Source organism: Bombina bombina, chromosome 2, assembly GCF_027579735.1.
Source record: "Bombina bombina isolate aBomBom1 chromosome 2, aBomBom1.pri, whole genome shotgun sequence".
Taxonomy (NCBI): domain Eukaryota; kingdom Metazoa; phylum Chordata; class Amphibia; order Anura; family Bombinatoridae; genus Bombina; species Bombina bombina.
This window is the reverse complement of record NC_069500.1, coordinates 990,424,728-990,442,591: the sequence shown is the minus strand read 5'-3', so window position 1 is coordinate 990,442,591 and position 17,864 is coordinate 990,424,728. Positions and strand designations below refer to the sequence as shown.

Here is a 17,864-nt window from a genome sequence, read left to right as displayed (position 1 = left end):
AACCAAACACATTTAGATGGAAACAAAGGGGATGCAGACATTTGAAAATTTTCCTAGACACATTGGAAAAAACTGCGGTGGATTGTACCCTGAAGTACATTTGCCACATGCCGCTGGCAAAACACACAGCTATGGCAAAAGTATTTCACCAAATATGATTAGATAAGGCCATATGATTGTTGATGTTAATAGAAACAGACATACACTATTTAAAAATGAAATGGAGACATAATACACTATTTAACCTGTGTGTTAAAATTAACAATAATTATTATTTTCAAGATTTTAGATCATATTACACAAATTCTAATACTTAAATAGAACAAAAACAAGTATCCCTATTCCTATTGTATTAAACATCCATAAAGAATTAGGTAAGGGCAGTTGTACAAGACTTACATTCTTTGATGAATAAATAAGTAAGAGTGAGTATGACCGTATGACCACTGTAGAGGAAGTCTCCGCACAAGATGTGGGATCCTGTAATAGTCAAGCCACCTCCTGATATCAATCTAAGGACCCTCTGTGCTTTAGCATAAGAATCTCCATTCAGCTGAAACCAAACAAAAGATGTTAAAGATAGATACACTGCACTGCATATAGAACATTAAAATCTACTTATCAAGATTTAAGATGGCTAATTTTGCATCAAAATATGTAAATGATAATGTTTTGCTGACCCTGATATCATGACCTACCTTAATTCTAAAATCAAATTTTATTTGGACTAACAACAAGATAAGTCATGTCAGATATAGTTCTTGCACTGTGACAGGAGCAGTGGTCAACAGTTTGGGCTCCATTTATGAAGAAGAGGATGCTGTTTCGGAGGACCATCGTTTCAGGCTCATATGAAATGAAAGTTAGGAAGCTGCGGTCATAAGCAGCTCCATAACCTGTCTGCCACCTTTTAGTTTGGGATGATTGACAGCCCCTGCTAGCGGTCGATTGGCCGTCAGTAAGCAGGGAGAGGCATTGCACAAGCTTTTCACTAGAAATGCTTGCACAATGATAAATGCAGACAGCGATGTCGAGTGGACATAATTCGCTATAGCGAATCATGTCCGCTCGACATTTAGTAAATCTACCCCTTTGTGTTTAATTAGCTCGAGACAAGATGGCAAACTACAATTATGATAAAGCAGAAAAGCAAAGAGTATACTACTAAAAATCAAATTTTGAAGGAAAAACAATAACACATTAGGAATTACAGCATTACTAAAAGGGATATTGTACCCATTTCCACCATCAAGAAGATAGCCTTATAAAATGTATTCATGTTTTATGTAACTGGGTGTTTCTGTTATTATTAAACCATTTTTTTTCTCATCAGACTTGTTACTTTGGACTTGGATTTGTCACTTTATACCAAAATTGCTCAGGGTGTTGCCAATATCAACCAAAAACCATTAATATAACAATATAAACTTCAATTAAAATGTTTGCAATGTTTATTTAACCTTTTTTACAAGAAAAAATATTTCAATAGAAATACAATGTGCATTAAAGACCTGTCTTGCCATGGGTAATTTTCATTATATGAAAAAGAATGCATATTGCACTACATAACAGGATAAAAGGGGAACCTTGAATAATGTAAAGCTATGATTGTTGTAGGGAGACATAACTGCAACACTAACACTGTCCAGGACAAAGTTTTGCTCATTTCTGTCTTTTGAGAATTTTGAGATGCAGCTCTAGACGAAAATACTGATCAAATGGTGAATATACTAATAAACTGTTATGGCATAACATTTTAAAATGTTTTATTACAGTCTTTTACTCATACTTTATCTATCTATCTATCTATCTATCTATCTATCTATCTATCTATCTATCTATCTATCATGATTTCTACAAAGGGACAGTCAAAATGAATGTGTATGGATCAGATATAGCCTGCAGTTTCTACCCCTTAACTACTGAGCCATTTCCACCCATGTGCTGAGCTGTGTTGGAGTTTTTAGATGCTGTTCACATATAATCCCCACTGTAGGCCATTATATGTGATAATAAACCCACAAATATTATATTTTTTTCAGCAGACCCAGCAAATTCAAACTACACTGTTATTTTATGTATCTTTCATGACATGTGAGAAGTATGCAACAAAATGTTTGAAGCAAAATTTATATTTTTTATTACAATTTTAATAAATAAAGTTGAAAACTATAGTGTGTGTTTTTTTTTCTAAACTATCAAGTCAAAAGAAAGAAGGGCTTATCTTCATATAAATCAGGGCCTTTGTGTATAGTTATATAACTTTGGTGTGCACATAGGTGCTCCCATAAGCTCCTCAAATAAATGCACCTTTATACACATCTGGAAATCACTATTACCAAAGTGATCACCTGGGTATTAAAACTTATATAGGAGCTTAAAGGGACAATATACACCAAAATGTCATATAACTGCATGTAATAGACACTACTATAAAGAATAGCATGAACAGATACTGATATAAAAATCCAGTATAAATCCTTTTAAAAACAGTTTAACACTGTTGATGAGGTTAGGCTGGGACACCCAGTTAAAGGGGCTGAGAAGCAGGAAGATGAGACTCTTCCCCCTCCCCTGCATATGAAAAAACCCTTTACACAAACAGGAGCAAGCTGGAGTCTGTAGACATAAGTATACATCTAAAATTTTGGGGCTTGGTTAGAAGCCAGAAAATCAGCACAATGTTATTTTAAATAAGCAAAACTATACATTTTTACAAAAACACACCCAGATAGGCTATATAAATGGATCATCTACAAAACATTTATGCAAAGAAAAATGTAGTGTATAATGTCCCTTTAAGAGGTGCTCCTGCTGGTGGGAGGTCTTGGGGGTCTCTAGGCTTTTTTGATGGCCTAGAAACCTTTCCATTAAATAAAATGTTCTAAAATTGTAATAAACAAGGATGTAAACAAAAGCGGGTGTTTGTTTCCTTCTAAAATTGATAGTAAAAAGAAGAAGGGGCTTATCCTCATATAAATTAGGGCCTTTTGGTATAGTTATATAACTTTTGATTTGCACCTAGGGACTCCCATGAGCCTCTTCTCAAATAAACTATTTTTTATTCATGCCAGGTGATCACATTTACAGTGATCACCTGGCTATTAAAACATATATAGGGCTTTATTTTAAAGAAGGGTTTATAGGCTTTAAAACAAGGAGACAGGGGGGTCTTTAGGCCTTTTATGCCCCCAAAATATACACCATTTGAAAGGGCAGGATCTTACCATTCCAAAGGTGTGTCTTAGGTTTGTATGAGTTAAGGGAGCTAAGATTGAGGGGGATTTATAAGAACCCCCCAACCAGCTCCTTTCTAATATTTACTAAGGCTGCTACTTCTGGGGTTTCTGGGTCTCAATGACATCACCACACCCAAACATGGCAACGTCACTTAGATCCCAGAAATCCCCAACTGAGGCTTAACTCAACGTCACCTAGAAAGCCGCCTAAGATTGCAGAGGGGCCGTGATCAGCTCCAAAGATGTCAACACATGGGTGCTAAGTTTGTAGAGTTTATTAAAGTGACTTATTAACACAATAAACAATGGGGTTGTTGGATATGTATTATTGCAGGAATGTATTTTGGTAACTAAAGGCATTAAAACATAGTTCTCTTCATGCATTAGGTTTGCTGCCTACTTGGACCTGAGCAGGACATGACTGGTGATTGACATCTATTAGCATATGCTGCTCACTTCTGGCTAACCCGATGTGTTAAAATTGTATGCTCTATCTGAATCATGAAAGAAAACACTTGTGTTTAGTGTCCCTTTAATGTTTTTGTATATATTGTAAAAGTTGCTGCATAATTCTAAAATAATTGTGTCATTATATGCTCAGATGGCATAAGTACTACACTTTAAAGGCTACATATAAACAAGAGGCCAGGAGTAAATGTAGCCAAATGCATAACTAAACATTATCGACAATTTAGCAGCCAGAAAGCCAAGCAAGTTGTTTAAAACCTATAAAATAAAAATAAATATAGAAGCCCATACTCTCCGATTATGGTTCATAATGATTAATTTCTCAGTAAACCAAAACTGGATTGGAATAATCTTAGTGATTTACCTTTGGGGCGCATTGGAAATGCATTCCAGGCACTGGTAGTGTTGTAACATACATTGTAATACATCTGTACAGGTACAAAGTCCCAATAATAAAAAAATATCTTCGACCCACTATTGATCTGCAAACAGGAAAAGAAAGAAGACATTTCAACTTCAATTTATTCATCATCATAAGACCTTCTGCTTTACAATTTTTACATTCCATCCTTAAAAATTTTCATGAATATGTGTTCAATTTATATAAAATTAGTTACCACACACTATTTTCCAGACATTAGGAATCGTCCTATTGTGCCAGTTACTAAACGCCCATTAAATGGTTTATTAACCCCTCCCTAAAAGAAACCTACCTAAAATAAAAATAAAATAATTACAATGCTTTAGATAACAGACATGTACATTAAAGGGACACTGAACACAAAAAAAAAATCTTTCGTGATTCAGATAGAGCATGCAATTTTAAGCAACTTTCTAATTTACTCCTATTATCAAATTTTCTTCATTCTCTTGGTATCTTTATTTGAAAAGCAAGAATGAAAGTTTAGATGCCGGCCCATTTTTGGTCAACAACCTGGGTTGTTCTTGCTGATTGGTAGATAAATTCACTCACCAATAAACACGTGCTCTCCAGTGTTCAGAACCAAACAACAGCTTAGAAGCCTTCTTTTTCAAATAAAGACAGCAAGAGAACGAAGAAAATGTGATAATAGGAGTAAATTAGAAAGTTGCTTAAAATTACATGCTCTATCTGGAAAAAAAATTGGGTTCAGTGTCCCTTTAAACAAATAATAAAAGAAAGAAAACTTTGAATTTTCCAAATTCCATAAGTGTGCAAACTTATCTTTTGGTCCCGACTACCCTGGCCTCATAAAAAAAGATATTAAAAATATTTTTGTGTGCTGCTGTTTGGCTTGTAGCAATTGCACTAGCTATTAATTTAAACTTTAATTAAGTTGAAGAATTAAAACATTACTCTTGGGAATTCATCACCTGGCCACCAGGAAGAGGCAAAGGTACCCCACCCCAGAGCTTTAACCCTTGGAGTGCTAAGCACTTTCCCACCTGGATGCTAAGCTGTTCAAAGGTGGGGTTTTTTTAACTTTTTTTTTCTTTTTCTAGATCCCCAAGACTTACACTGTTGATTAGGCGGTTGCCTTTCCAACGGTGGGTCTTGGGGGTCTGTAGCTGCTTAGATGCCTGAGATACAGGCTTCTAAGCAGCATGCCCCCTTTTCCTATACTTAACATTGTTAAGTTTAAATAAAGTTGCGTGGTGACGTCATCACATCATTGCGCGCGACATCTCCCATAAAGAATAGTCTTGTCTGTAGAATTAAGGCACTCTTGGCAACGTTGATTTTCCAGCCATGACGGCAAAGAAACCAAAGTAGTTTCTCTGTGTGAACAGATGCTGAATGAAAAAGATGGAACCTAAACCAAGATATCGTCCAGGTAAGGAGCCACCAATACCCCCTGGGCTGAATTACCAACAGCAGCGATCCCAGGACCTTGGTGAACACTCAAGGAGCAGTAGCCAGGCCAAAAGGTAAGGCAACAAACTGGTAATGTTTGTTGAGAAAAGCAAAACGCAAAAATTGATGATGATCCGGATTAATAGGAATGTGAAGGTACGCGTCCTTCAGGTCTACAGTGGACATAAACTGACCTTGAAGAACCAGAGGAATGATGGATCTTATTTTTTCCATTTTGAAGAAATGTACCCTCAGAAATCTGTTCAAAACTTTTAAGTCCAAAATTGGTCTGGACTGACCTTCCTTCTTTGGAACTATGAAGAGGTTAGAATAAAAAACCCATATTGTGTTCCTTCACAGGTACTGGGACAATAACCTCCAAGTCCTGCAGATCTTTTATGCATCGAAAGAAGATGTACGACAGGATAAATCTTCCTAGTGGCGGTAGAGTTTTGAAGCCTATCTTATACCCATGAGACACAATTTCCATAGTGTGAAAGAATGTGGGAAAATAGTGCGCTGGTATATAGAGTATCAGACCGCTTACAGTGTTTTTTAGATCCTTCAATCTAAAAATAGTGTATAGTGAAAGAAAGGGGAGGTTTTGTAAGGGCGCTAATAGCTGAAGATACTTATGTGAAATTATTAATATTATCTGTGATAAATATTCGTAATAAAATGAAATCAAATAGGAACTGTATCTAAAGAACAAGTGATTTATTTGGTTACAATATGATTTGAAAAAATATAGAGACGTCTCTAATACAATTCAATTAAAAACAATAATGAAATTTAGCATAAAAAATGATAAAAAGTGGTACTGATTAGTACATCATGAGAAATTTAGATTACTGTTTAATAGTGTAGTCACAAAGAAAATTCTATTGGGGTGTGACTAAACAGTTACTCAAGATTTCTCGTGAGTTATTAAGTTGGTATACAGTTATGCATAAAAATATATTTAAAATCCCAATATCGGCTTGATAAAATTTCGGCTTGATAAAATTTCTGCAAAGGCTATATATTACACAAAAAATTAGAATGGAGCTTAAAGAGGAGCTGTGCATAGGAGGAAGATTATATAAGGTTATGCTCTAGCTCGGATTAGATCAATCCTTATATCTGTATTCTCAGCGAACTAATTGACATGTCCATATGTATGAACCAAGAGAAATGTCCAGTAATATTATACTGCTAGTAGTTTAGGATTACAGTTCGCAATCTTTCATGCAGATGGTACCTTATAGTAAGCTTGAATAGCAGCAGGGAATCCTATGCGTCCTGCGGCTCAGTTCTTCTGACAGTGTCCTCGTGTTGTTGGCGTCTGACGTCACACCCGATGTGCGGGGGCTTGTCTTGCGTCTGCCAATCACTGCTTAGACAGTTGTGAGTATCCGAAAATGCCTTTTTACGTCCGATATTGTGTATTCACAATTCTTCTTGTATCTGATACCTGTACTTATTTAGGCACCGATCAGCAAAGAAGTATCCGTTGAGAGTAAGATCACCTGCACTTAGTGCTGTTAGCACGCAGGTTCCGATGAAATTTCTCCTTAGTGTTCTTTGTTGATAGTCAACCCGGGTTGGATCAAACAGCTGATAGGATAGTGGAGTCAAGAAAATAGTCTTTAGCTTCTACGCGTTTCACTCCCTCCAGGAGCTTTATCAAGATTTGACTCCACTATCCTATCAGCTGTTTGATCCAACCCGGGTTGACTATCAACAAAGAACACTAAGGAGAAATTTCATCGGAACCTGCGTGCTAACAGCACTAAGTGCAGGTGATCTTACTCTCAACGGATACTTCTTTGCTGATCGGTGCCTAAATAAGTACAGGTATCAGATACAAGAAGAATTGTGAATACACAATATCGGACGTAAAAAGGCATTTTCGGATACTCACAACTGTCTAAGCAGTGATTGGCAGACGCAAGACAAGCCCCCGCACATCGGGTGTGACGTCAGACGCCAACAACACGAGGACACTGTCAGAAGAACTGAGCCGCAGGACGCATAGGATTCCCTGCTGCTATTCAAGCTTACTATAAGGTACCATCTGCATGAAAGATTGCGAACTGTAATCCTAAACTACTAGCAGTATAATATTACTGGACATTTCTCTTGGTTCATACATATGGACATGTCAATTAGTTCGCTGAGAATACAGATATAAGGATTGATCTAATCCGAGCTAGAGCATAACCTTATATAATCTTCCTCCTATGCACAGCTCCTCTTTAAGCTCCATTCTAATTTTTTGTGTAATATATAGCCTTTGCAGAAATTTTATCAAGCCGAAATTTTATCAAGCCGATATTGGGATTTTAAATATATTTTTATGCATAACTGTATACCAACTTAATAACTCACGAGAAATCTTGGGTAACTGTTTAGTCACACCCCAATAGAATTTTCTTTGTGACTACACTATTAAACAGTAATCTAAATTTCTCATGATGTACTAATCAGTACCACTTTTTATCATTTTTTATGCTAAATTTCATTATTGTTTTTAATTGAATTGTATTAGAGACGTCTCTATATTTTTTCAAATCATATTGTAACCAAATAAATCACTTGTTCTTTAGATACTGTTCCTATTTGATTTCATTTTATTATGAATATTTATCACAGATAATATTAATAATTTCACATAAGTATCTTCAGCTATTAGCGCCCTTACAAAACCTCCCCTTTCTTTCACTATACACAATTTCCATAGCCCAAGGATCTTGGAAAGAACTTGCCCAAACCACCTGAAAAAGACTGCACCTTCATGCTGAAGGGGGCCGCACCTTCATGCTGACTTGTTATCAAAAGAGACCTTCTTGGACTGTTTAGACTTATTCCAAGTTGAGGAAGGTCTATAGATGGGTTTGAGAAGGTCCGACTTCTGATTGCTTGTCCTGATGAAAGGAACAAAACCTACTGTTAGACCTTCCTTTAGGTCTAGTGTTCGTGTCCTGTGGCAAAAAAACTAATTTGCCACCTGAGACAGTAGAGATAAAGGAATGTTATCCTGGGCCATAAAAGGTTTTGCCATTAAAATCGAGAATTAACAATCTAGATTTAGAGACCATATCTGCAGACAATGATTTAAGCCAATGGGCCCTACAGAACAGAACTGCTAATGCAGTATTCTTTGCATTAAGACGGACTATCTGAATGACTGCTTCACAAGGAAGATTCCTCAGAAACTAAGTCATTTTATGAATCGCACCAGCAATGTTGACTGCAGGTTGAAACAACAGTTCCACTTGCTTCTTAAAAGTAGATGATGGAGAAAAGGGGGTTTCCGGTTTCTCCCATTCTCTAGTAACAATTTCAGACACCAATGTTGGTACTGGGAAGGAATCTGGAACCTAAGACTTAGGTCTGAAAATCATATCTAATTTCTGTACCAGTTGCTCTGCAGCCGGTTTGGCTTCCTTACTCCTAGAGTGTTTAGGACCTCCTTTAGGAAGAAGCGTAGATGCTCCATTTTGAACTGAAAAGTTAAATCTCCTGAATCCTTGTCTGAAGCAGACCCATACCCAGAATCATCACATCTGATGAAGAGACCTCAGACTCATACACCCGTTGGGCTGGGGTAATATCCCTAGCAGCAGAACCTGAAAAGATAAGTTTGAGCTTACACTTGCAGGCAGGATAGCAGCCATAGCTTTAGACACTGTTGATTTTAAGGGGTTCTTAAAAGCAGGGGTAAAATCAGTCACTCCACCCTGTGTAAAACAAGGAGGCAGTTGTCCCACTGCAGCATCAGTGCTTGGGGCCTGAGAATGGGACTGAAGAAAAGAGCACAAACAGGAATTACAAAGTTGTGCTGGTGAATATACAGTCTGTTTGCACAACAGACAATTGTCATCTGCAATATTTATTTCTAGGGATTCACCCTTATAAATATTAACTTCATTAGGAGAAGCCCCAGAAAATTAAATTTTTTCCTGTAATACTCCCCAACATACTGTATGAGAGAGTAGTAGAAATGAAGAGAGACAGAGCCTTATGCAAACCCTGCAACAATGTTGAAATAGCCTCCCAAATATTCCAAGCCTGTCTACCCACAGTAGAATCAAGACTCTATGATCCTCTAAAAACCGCTGCTGTCACAGCGTGTCCAAATCCAAAACTGACACTGAAGTTCTGAAAAAGTAAATCGTTACTAACGTGACTCAAAGTTGGGCTAGGGTAATATCCCTAGCAGCATTATCTGAAACGATAAGTTTGAGCTTAGCCTTGCATTTGCTTGCAGGCAGGATAGCAGCCATTACTTTAGACACTGCTGATTTTAAGGGGTTTTAAGGGGACTGGAATTAGGTGCTGAGTAGAATGGCTCCAGATGCAAAGGATTACTAATGTCTTAACCCTGTAATATACATTAGGAAGCTCCACTGGGGTAGTGGAGGGGAGCTATGTACCCTCACCCCCTAAATAAGCCCCATCGGTGTCATACATAAATAGTGCACAAACCTCTGCACATTAAAATGGAAAACTTTCAAAGTGGAGCTATAACCACTCACTGAGTGTTTCGAGTTCTCCTTGGCTGCCTAAGGACTAACAAACTCCCAAATAAGGTATGTCCACCTGCCAGCTAAAAAAAGTAACCTTTGCTGCTATGGGTCCTAACTTCCCAGCAACACCTGTGGTTTAATTCTAATTCCCTCTCTTCCTGGAACTTTCCCTTGAAGGAAATCTGATAAAAAGTAAAACATCTTCTCAGCACCTCTGTCCTTGCCCTCTCAGGCTTAAAAACAAAGAAGGGGCAAATGCACGTATATAATGTATGTGGTAGTGAACCCCAGGATACTCCAACATCAATTGCATACACTAAGGGTAAGGGAAGGTGGATTTTTCTGCATCACACCTGGCACACCTATGTGCTCATAGGCAACCTCCTACCTGCGAACATCTAGGGTGGAGTGCCCTTTCTTTCAATTTCTGGATAGTTACACTATGTCTAATAATCCACTTGCTCACAAATAGAATCAAAATCCCCTAACGTGTAATCATACTTGCAGGATTATTAATCAATTATATTGTAATATATTGATAGTCATCTGCACAAACACTCACATTGTAACATAACCTTATCAGATACATCCCTGTGCACACACCTCACACCAACCTACGCGTTTCATCACTAATGCACTAAGCATTCTTTTCATTATATAGATATGGATTTTTTCTTTGTTATTCAATTTTGCATAGCTTTATACAAAAGAGACACTTAATTGTCATAAACACAATATAAATAACTGTAAATGGACAATACCCAGAAGATTATATATCCAGAAGATGATATATATATATACACATATACTTATATATATATATATATATATATATATATATATATATATATATATATATATATATATACACAGTCATGGCCAAAAATATTGGCACCCCTGCATTTCTGTCAGATAATGCACCACTTCACCCAGAAAATTGTTGCAATTACAAATGTTTAGGCATTCTCATGTTTAATTCTTTTGTTTGTGTTGGTATAACAGAAAAAAAGTGGCGAAAAAAAAGCCAAATCTGACGCACAAAAATCCAAAACTGGACTGGACAAAATTATTGACATGTTCTCAAATTGTAAGAAATAATTGCATTCCAAGTTTGTGATGCTCCTGTAATTTGTAATTAAACTCACCTGGATCAATTAACAAGTGCTGACAATATAGAAATCACACCGGCAACCAGTTAAAATGGTGAAAAATGGACTCAACCTTTCTGTTGTGTGTCTTTGTGTGCCACAATGAGCATGGAGAAGAGAAAGAGCATCTCCAGATATTTTAATGTTCCTGTGTCCATTGTGTGCAACATTGTCAAACAGTTTACAGCCCATGGCACTGTAGCTAAATCCCTGTACGTGGACAAAAGAGAAAAATTCATCAAAGATTGCAATAAAGGATTTTTCGAATGGTGGATAAAGAACCTCGATCAACTTCCAGACAAATTCAAGCTGACCTTTAGGCACAGGGTACAAATGTGTCAGCTTGTACTATAGGTCGCCATCTGAATGAAAAGGAATGCTATCGTAGGGGACCCAGGAAAACCCCACTGCTGACACAGAAACATAAAAAAGCCAGATTGGTGTTTGCCAAAACTTAGAAGCCAAAATCCTTTTGGGAGAATGTGCTGTGGACAGACGAAACAAAATTACAGCTTTTTGGTAAAGCCTATCATTCTACTGTTTTCAGAGAAAAAAAATGAGGCTATTAAAGAAAACAATACAGTCCCTATAGTCAAACATGGTTCACTGATGTTTTGGGTTTGCTTTGCTGCTTCAGGCACTGGATGTCTTCACTGTGTGCACGGTATTATGAAATCTGAAGACTACCAAATAATTATGTGGTGCAATGTAGGGTCCAGTGTCAGAAAGTTGGGTCTCCGTTATGGGTCTTACAGCAGGACAATGACTCAAAGCACACGTCAAAAAGCACCCAGAGATCTCAAAACAGCAGTTGGGAAAAGGAACCCTTCCAATCTGAGAGACCTGGAGCAGTTGGTCCAAAATTCCAGTAGAGAGGTGTAAGAGACTCATTGATGGTTACAGGAAGCGATTGATTTCAGTTATTTTTTTCCAAGGGGTATGATACCAAATATTAAATTGCTGGTGCCAATAATTTTGTCTAGTCCACTTTTGGAGTTTTGCGTGGAATGTATCAGATTTGGCTATTTTACATCTTCACTTTTTTGTGTCATACCGATACAAACAAAATAAATAAACATGAGAATGTCTAAACATTAATCAAGCTACAATCAATGTCATAAAATGTAGTTTTAAATAAAGTGATACTGTTTAATAAAATCTCATTTTTTGCAAATGTTATTAGATTTTTTGTTATCCAATACTAGTGTATGGGCACTGTGATGGAAAGATAATGTTTTCTAGTGACACAATACTTTTTGTTTTTTTAAATTATATCAATATTTGAAGATGTTATTTTATGTTATCTAATTGTGTCCACAAATTGATTATTTTCTATCTCTGCTCCTTATAACCAAGTTGTATATTTAGTGATATGCTCAGTTTATTCGTTTGTTATTGTCTTATGATTTAAAAATCTTAATAAAAATAGTTAACTGTCCTAAGCCCTTTCCAGCATTTGCCATAGGTGAGTGCAAGCGTCCCTGCCCGGATCATAGAGGGAGAGGAGCCTTAACAATCGCTCCACCATCGGAAGCAAGCAAAGAAGCCGAACACTGCAGTAGTGTGGAGACGCCCAACGCTAGCCGCCATTTCACACAGGGCTAAATTAACTGGCTGGCCGCAATGAAAGAGACATAGAGGCATATTTATCAAGCTCTGTATGGAGCTTGATGTCCTGAGTTTCCCGCGAGCCTTCAGGCTCACCAGAAACAGAAGTTTTGAAGCAGCGGTTATGAAGCTGCTTCATAACCTGTCCGCCTGCTCTGAGGCGGCGGACAGAAATCAACCCGATTGAATATGATCGGGTTGATTGACACCCCCTGCTAGCGGCTGATTGGCTGCGAATCTGCAAGGGGCGGTATTGCACCAGCAGTTCACCAGAACTGCTGGTGCAATGATAAATGCTGAGAGCGTATACTATCAGCATTTATTGATGTGCAGCGGACATGATCCGCAATATCGTATCATCATGTCCGCTCGCACAATAATAAATAGGCCCCTAAGTGCTGCAGATTGCACTGGGGGCAATGTTTTCCTCAGGGACTTTGAACAATGTACCTTGGAAGCTTATAAGACCAGGAAACTTTGAGTAACACAAATAGCTGTACAGACTGTGGTGGCTCTGCTTTCTAAATCCCAAATTAAGCTTGCAAATCTGCACATATATCATACACTCACTATGAAGCTTCTATAAACTTGATTCTCCGCCTTTGAAAAGCTACTGATGACTGTGCAGCTGCCTCATACTTGCCTCTCAACAATGAAATAATGTACTAATTGCAAGGGCCAGACTCGACTCCCTCACTGTTTAATTTACCTCAGATGACAGTATTTCTCCTGTGCCTATTAAGGGCTCGCTTCCAGTGAGCCGTAATTTGGCTTGCGCAAGCTCACAAACCGATAAATATGCTGTCTGAAGCTACTTCGTTCATTGACTGCTACCAATGGTGCCTTATACCGTAAAACATTTTCGCATCCCATAGAAAGTATTAGAAGCCGTTAAGTGATAACCAGGTTTCCAATGAAAGCGGAAACCGTTAATACGCTGCCGGAGGAAAAAAGGAGTTCTTTGAGGCCTGGTTCCCATTGAAATTGTTAATCTTGCAAACAATGCTAGTGTTTTCATGTAGAAAAAACTGAAATATGTAATATTTATTGTTGTCCCATGTATAGGAATAGTTGCTTCTTTGTTCTTATGGAAAAATCAGTATGTATTTACATATAAAAATATATGCATATCTACAAATTTCAAACTAGACCTATGCCTAGACAAGCAATACATATTACATATATTAATAAAGTGGAAAATATAATTAGAATAAAAAATAGTATTTGCTTATAGGTACAAAATATGTATTATAAATAAGTGTATATTTGTTTATGTATTTCTTTAGAGGTGATCTCAGGTAAGGAGCGCAGACATTAAACGTAAATTTTATAATGTAAGGTCGGGTTACCATAGCAACTAAATGATTTTCAAGAAATCAGACGTCGAATGGAAGCATTAAAACAACGTTAGCTTACACCTACACAAAAAGAGTGAATGCATGCAACGCGCAAAATATTTAAATTGAAACCTGGTACTAAAATGGAGCCGTAAACTACTTTTAGCTGTCGGCCACTTCAGTAGCTTACGGCTCAATTTTTTTAAGGCTCAATGGAAGCGAGCCCTAAGTCTTTAATTCTGCTGTTTTAAATGGTTTTCGTTTGCAGAAATAATAATGCTGAGTTTATCTGATACTAATTCATCATATAGCATGGTGCAAGTAATATCATCTTCAGAAGTTTGGTGACTGTTGCCTGGTCATATACACATTTTCATTTTCTCAACTAGTCCTGATTTAAGGTGCCTTGAATACTCTCTGCCTCCTATGCCCTGACGAAGTCACGTACCAGTGGGCGTGGTCAGGGGGGTATTGGTTTGTGGTGTGGATAACTGGAGATTTACTGCGGTCTGAATATACCGCGATTTGTCACATAGTAACAGTATACATTATATATTTTCTACTGCGCTCCATAGCTACACTGTTTTTACACTGTCTATATTGTCTCTATCGAGTACACTCATAACTTAAGCAGGATTTAGATCCTTTGATACGTAACAGCCTCTAAGTGAGGATTATTGATGAGCATCTGTGATGGTAGTATGCTCGCCATTTATGACAATATAGCTTAAGGAGTAGGATATTTATAGGCATTTATTACCTCTGTAAGAGGAGATATCTTGAGAACCTATAAGATTTAAAGTGTGACTTTAAAGTGGGTATGTGTATGTTGAATGTGCTATATTTGTGTGAACACATATAGGGAACAAGTTAGAAATCGGCTGACTTTGTTGAATCAAAGCAGTACGCAGGCAGGAAGTCATCCTTTGAGCGCATAGTGTGTCTGAAATCCTGATGTGATTTAGATATAAAGCGTGCAAATGCAGTGATTTGCCTTTTCGTATGTATCCCCATAGAATTATTGACCACCACTTCTTCCCCCCTGCCCACATGGCCTAATGTTTTTAAAGTATTTGTTATGACATCTAATTTGGAGTATTCTAATTAGAGGTGGAAGTGAAAATACCCATCTCTGATACCCCTCATTGGAGTCTTGTTCTATGTCCTGTCTATTTGCATATTTCTTAAATAAAGTGTTATTTTAAGTTCATTAATATATTTGATAAGTTAGTGTTTAATTCAGCACTCGGGTTTAAATGCCTCAAATCCCCTAAATCCTTCCCTAATCTCTTTATACTCTCTGCCTTTACCTGTATAAGGAAAGTTGAAGTTCATAATGCTCCAGATGGTAGGGACACTGAAGCAAACGCTGCAGCCATTGAGGCACATCCAATTGTTGCACAACTCTCAGTGCTCTTTCTCCCCAAAATAGAAAAACTGCAGTCGTGAGTGGATTCTTTGGCTACTGATTTCAATCAATACTCCACTAGACTCACAAGAGCTGAAAATCGCATATCTGAAGTGGAGGACTTGCAAAGGTTCCAATTCACATATATTACTAACCTGCAAAAACAAAATGAAAACAGATCACACAGGAATAATCTGTGTATAGTGGGTTTGCCTAAATCTGTTCTACTCTTTTGGAATTTGCTGAGAAGTCATTACTGCAACTCCTTAAAATACCTAAAACTGCAAAACCATGACAAGTGGAAAGGGCACACAGAGGGGGGAATGCAGGAGGAGATTGTGCATTGACAAGCTGGCACACGTCTGTATCCAAGCAAAAAGCTTCTAATCTTCCAGGACTACTCTATTGAAATCACAAGAAAAAGAAGGGAGTTTGCGTCTTACTGAAAAAAACTCATTAATCAAGGACGAACAGTAGCTAATAGCTTTACTGTACCTGGCCAAGTTGAGACTAATGCGGGTCACAAATTCTTTGACATACAAAAACAACTACAGTCCTTCCTGGACAGGGAAAAACAGAAAGAGGATCCGGAAAAAGAAACTGAATAAGGAACACAGGACTCTTGATATAGCGTTTCTTCTGCTATATACGTATTAGCTGCCGGATATGAAAACAAGGTGTATGACTCTGCTGGTATGAAATGAGGGGATGTTGTCTGAAGTTGTAGTTAAACATAATAAAGTTATGACTCCCTATCTTGGGTGAGGGGATAAGTTCATTTCAATTTATGTTTACTATATTAGGCTATATGGTTGTACTATTGTTAAATTTTATTATCAATTTATATGTTCTAGAAGTTACTAATAACCTTCTTTTTGCACCTTTATTGATGTTGTGGCTATTACTTTTTCTGCCTTTTTTACATTGCTTTCAGTTGATAGTCTGCAGGTTGGGAAACTCTACACCCTCCGACTGGTACAGTGGGTACGACTGTAGACTGCTACACCTAAGGAACTCTCCTTTCACTTTAGTCACATTAATAACTGTAAATGAGAGGTTCAACAATTAAAATAGTTGCATGGAATGTGGGAGGCATTACAACCCCATCAAACATAAGGCAATTATAAAAACCCATTAAAAAAATATATAGACATTCCTATATTAGAAGAGACACATTTTTTGCAAATAGGACACCAAAAAATTAAAACAGGAATGGGTCTCAGAAGTAATTTACACTCCATATGAGTCACGGAGAGGGATAGCTATCCTTTTTTTAAAAAACAACTTCCATATAATATAATAAAAAAGGAAATAGACAATGAGGGCCGATTCATTATTATCAAGGCCAAATTGGCCTACCAAGGCACCAGGAAATCTCCCGGTGGACTACAGCAGCTGGAGCTGGTCAGCTACAAATTAAGGGTATGGTTCTGCTGCTAAGGTGATGCAGCTGTATCACAGCTATTCTTTTTTAAGGTCACAAAGTATTTTTTCATTGCAGCTTTTATTTTCTAGATAATGTACCATTTTAGCTGCCCTCCTTAGAATGGTTTTTAGTGACACACTATGGCTAATCATTTTTACACTGTGAAAGGGAGTCATGGATGAAATTGGGTTGTTTTTTATTACTAATTTTTTATTACTAATATTTTTTTAAAACTATTATAATTGAATTCTGAAAATAAATATTGGGGGAAGGAGTACCCCAGTAATCCCCTTGAGAAAAATGTGGGTTGTGCAATCTATGGCCACAATGTAAAATTTTAATATTGTACCTCAGACACCTTTAGATTGGTTTTGAAATCCTGATTCTCCCAAACATCTTCCAATTGATATTAAATACTCGCGACGGGACTCTCGATTTCTAGCTAATTTTCAAAATACGTTGCATTTACGAAATATTTGGAGGGATAAAAATCCTGAGGTGAGAAGCTATACGCGCCTTTCTGCAGCGAAACACAACTTTTCACGCATTGATTATTTCCTTATCTTCCCCTCACTGGTTCCTCAGGTGAACCTAGTAGAAATACTCGATATGACTCTGACCACTCGCCCATTCAACTTACTCTAGATACCCGAACGGAAAGTCAATAAATGGAGATTCCCATGCTCTCTTCAAGTAGAACTATACTCTACCCCTCAGGCATCCCTAGTTATAAATGGTTTGGTATCTGACACTTTTTGACTCAACAGAGGAACTAGACAGAGTTGCCCATTGCCCCCCCTTCTATTTGATCTTTGCACTAGAACCACTAGCTTTAAAAATCAGAAGCAAAATTGAGGGTTTAAAAGATAAGATCAGAGACACTAC

At 37.4% G+C, this 17,864-nt stretch overlaps 1 protein-coding gene across 1 annotated transcript in view; it reads right to left on the bottom strand.

Annotated features, from left to right (window-relative positions):
* Positions 1-17,864, bottom strand: part of SGMS2 (sphingomyelin synthase 2) — a 115,808-nt gene that overhangs the window by 9,480 nt on the left and 88,464 nt on the right. Inside the window, exons 3-4 of the mRNA XM_053703524.1 lie at positions 4,072-4,189; positions 400-553 (exon numbers count right to left, since the gene is read on the bottom strand). Of these exons, the coding sequence (XP_053559499.1) occupies positions 400-553; positions 4,072-4,189 (272 nt within the window). The remainder of the gene's footprint in view (positions 1-399; positions 554-4,071; positions 4,190-17,864) is intronic.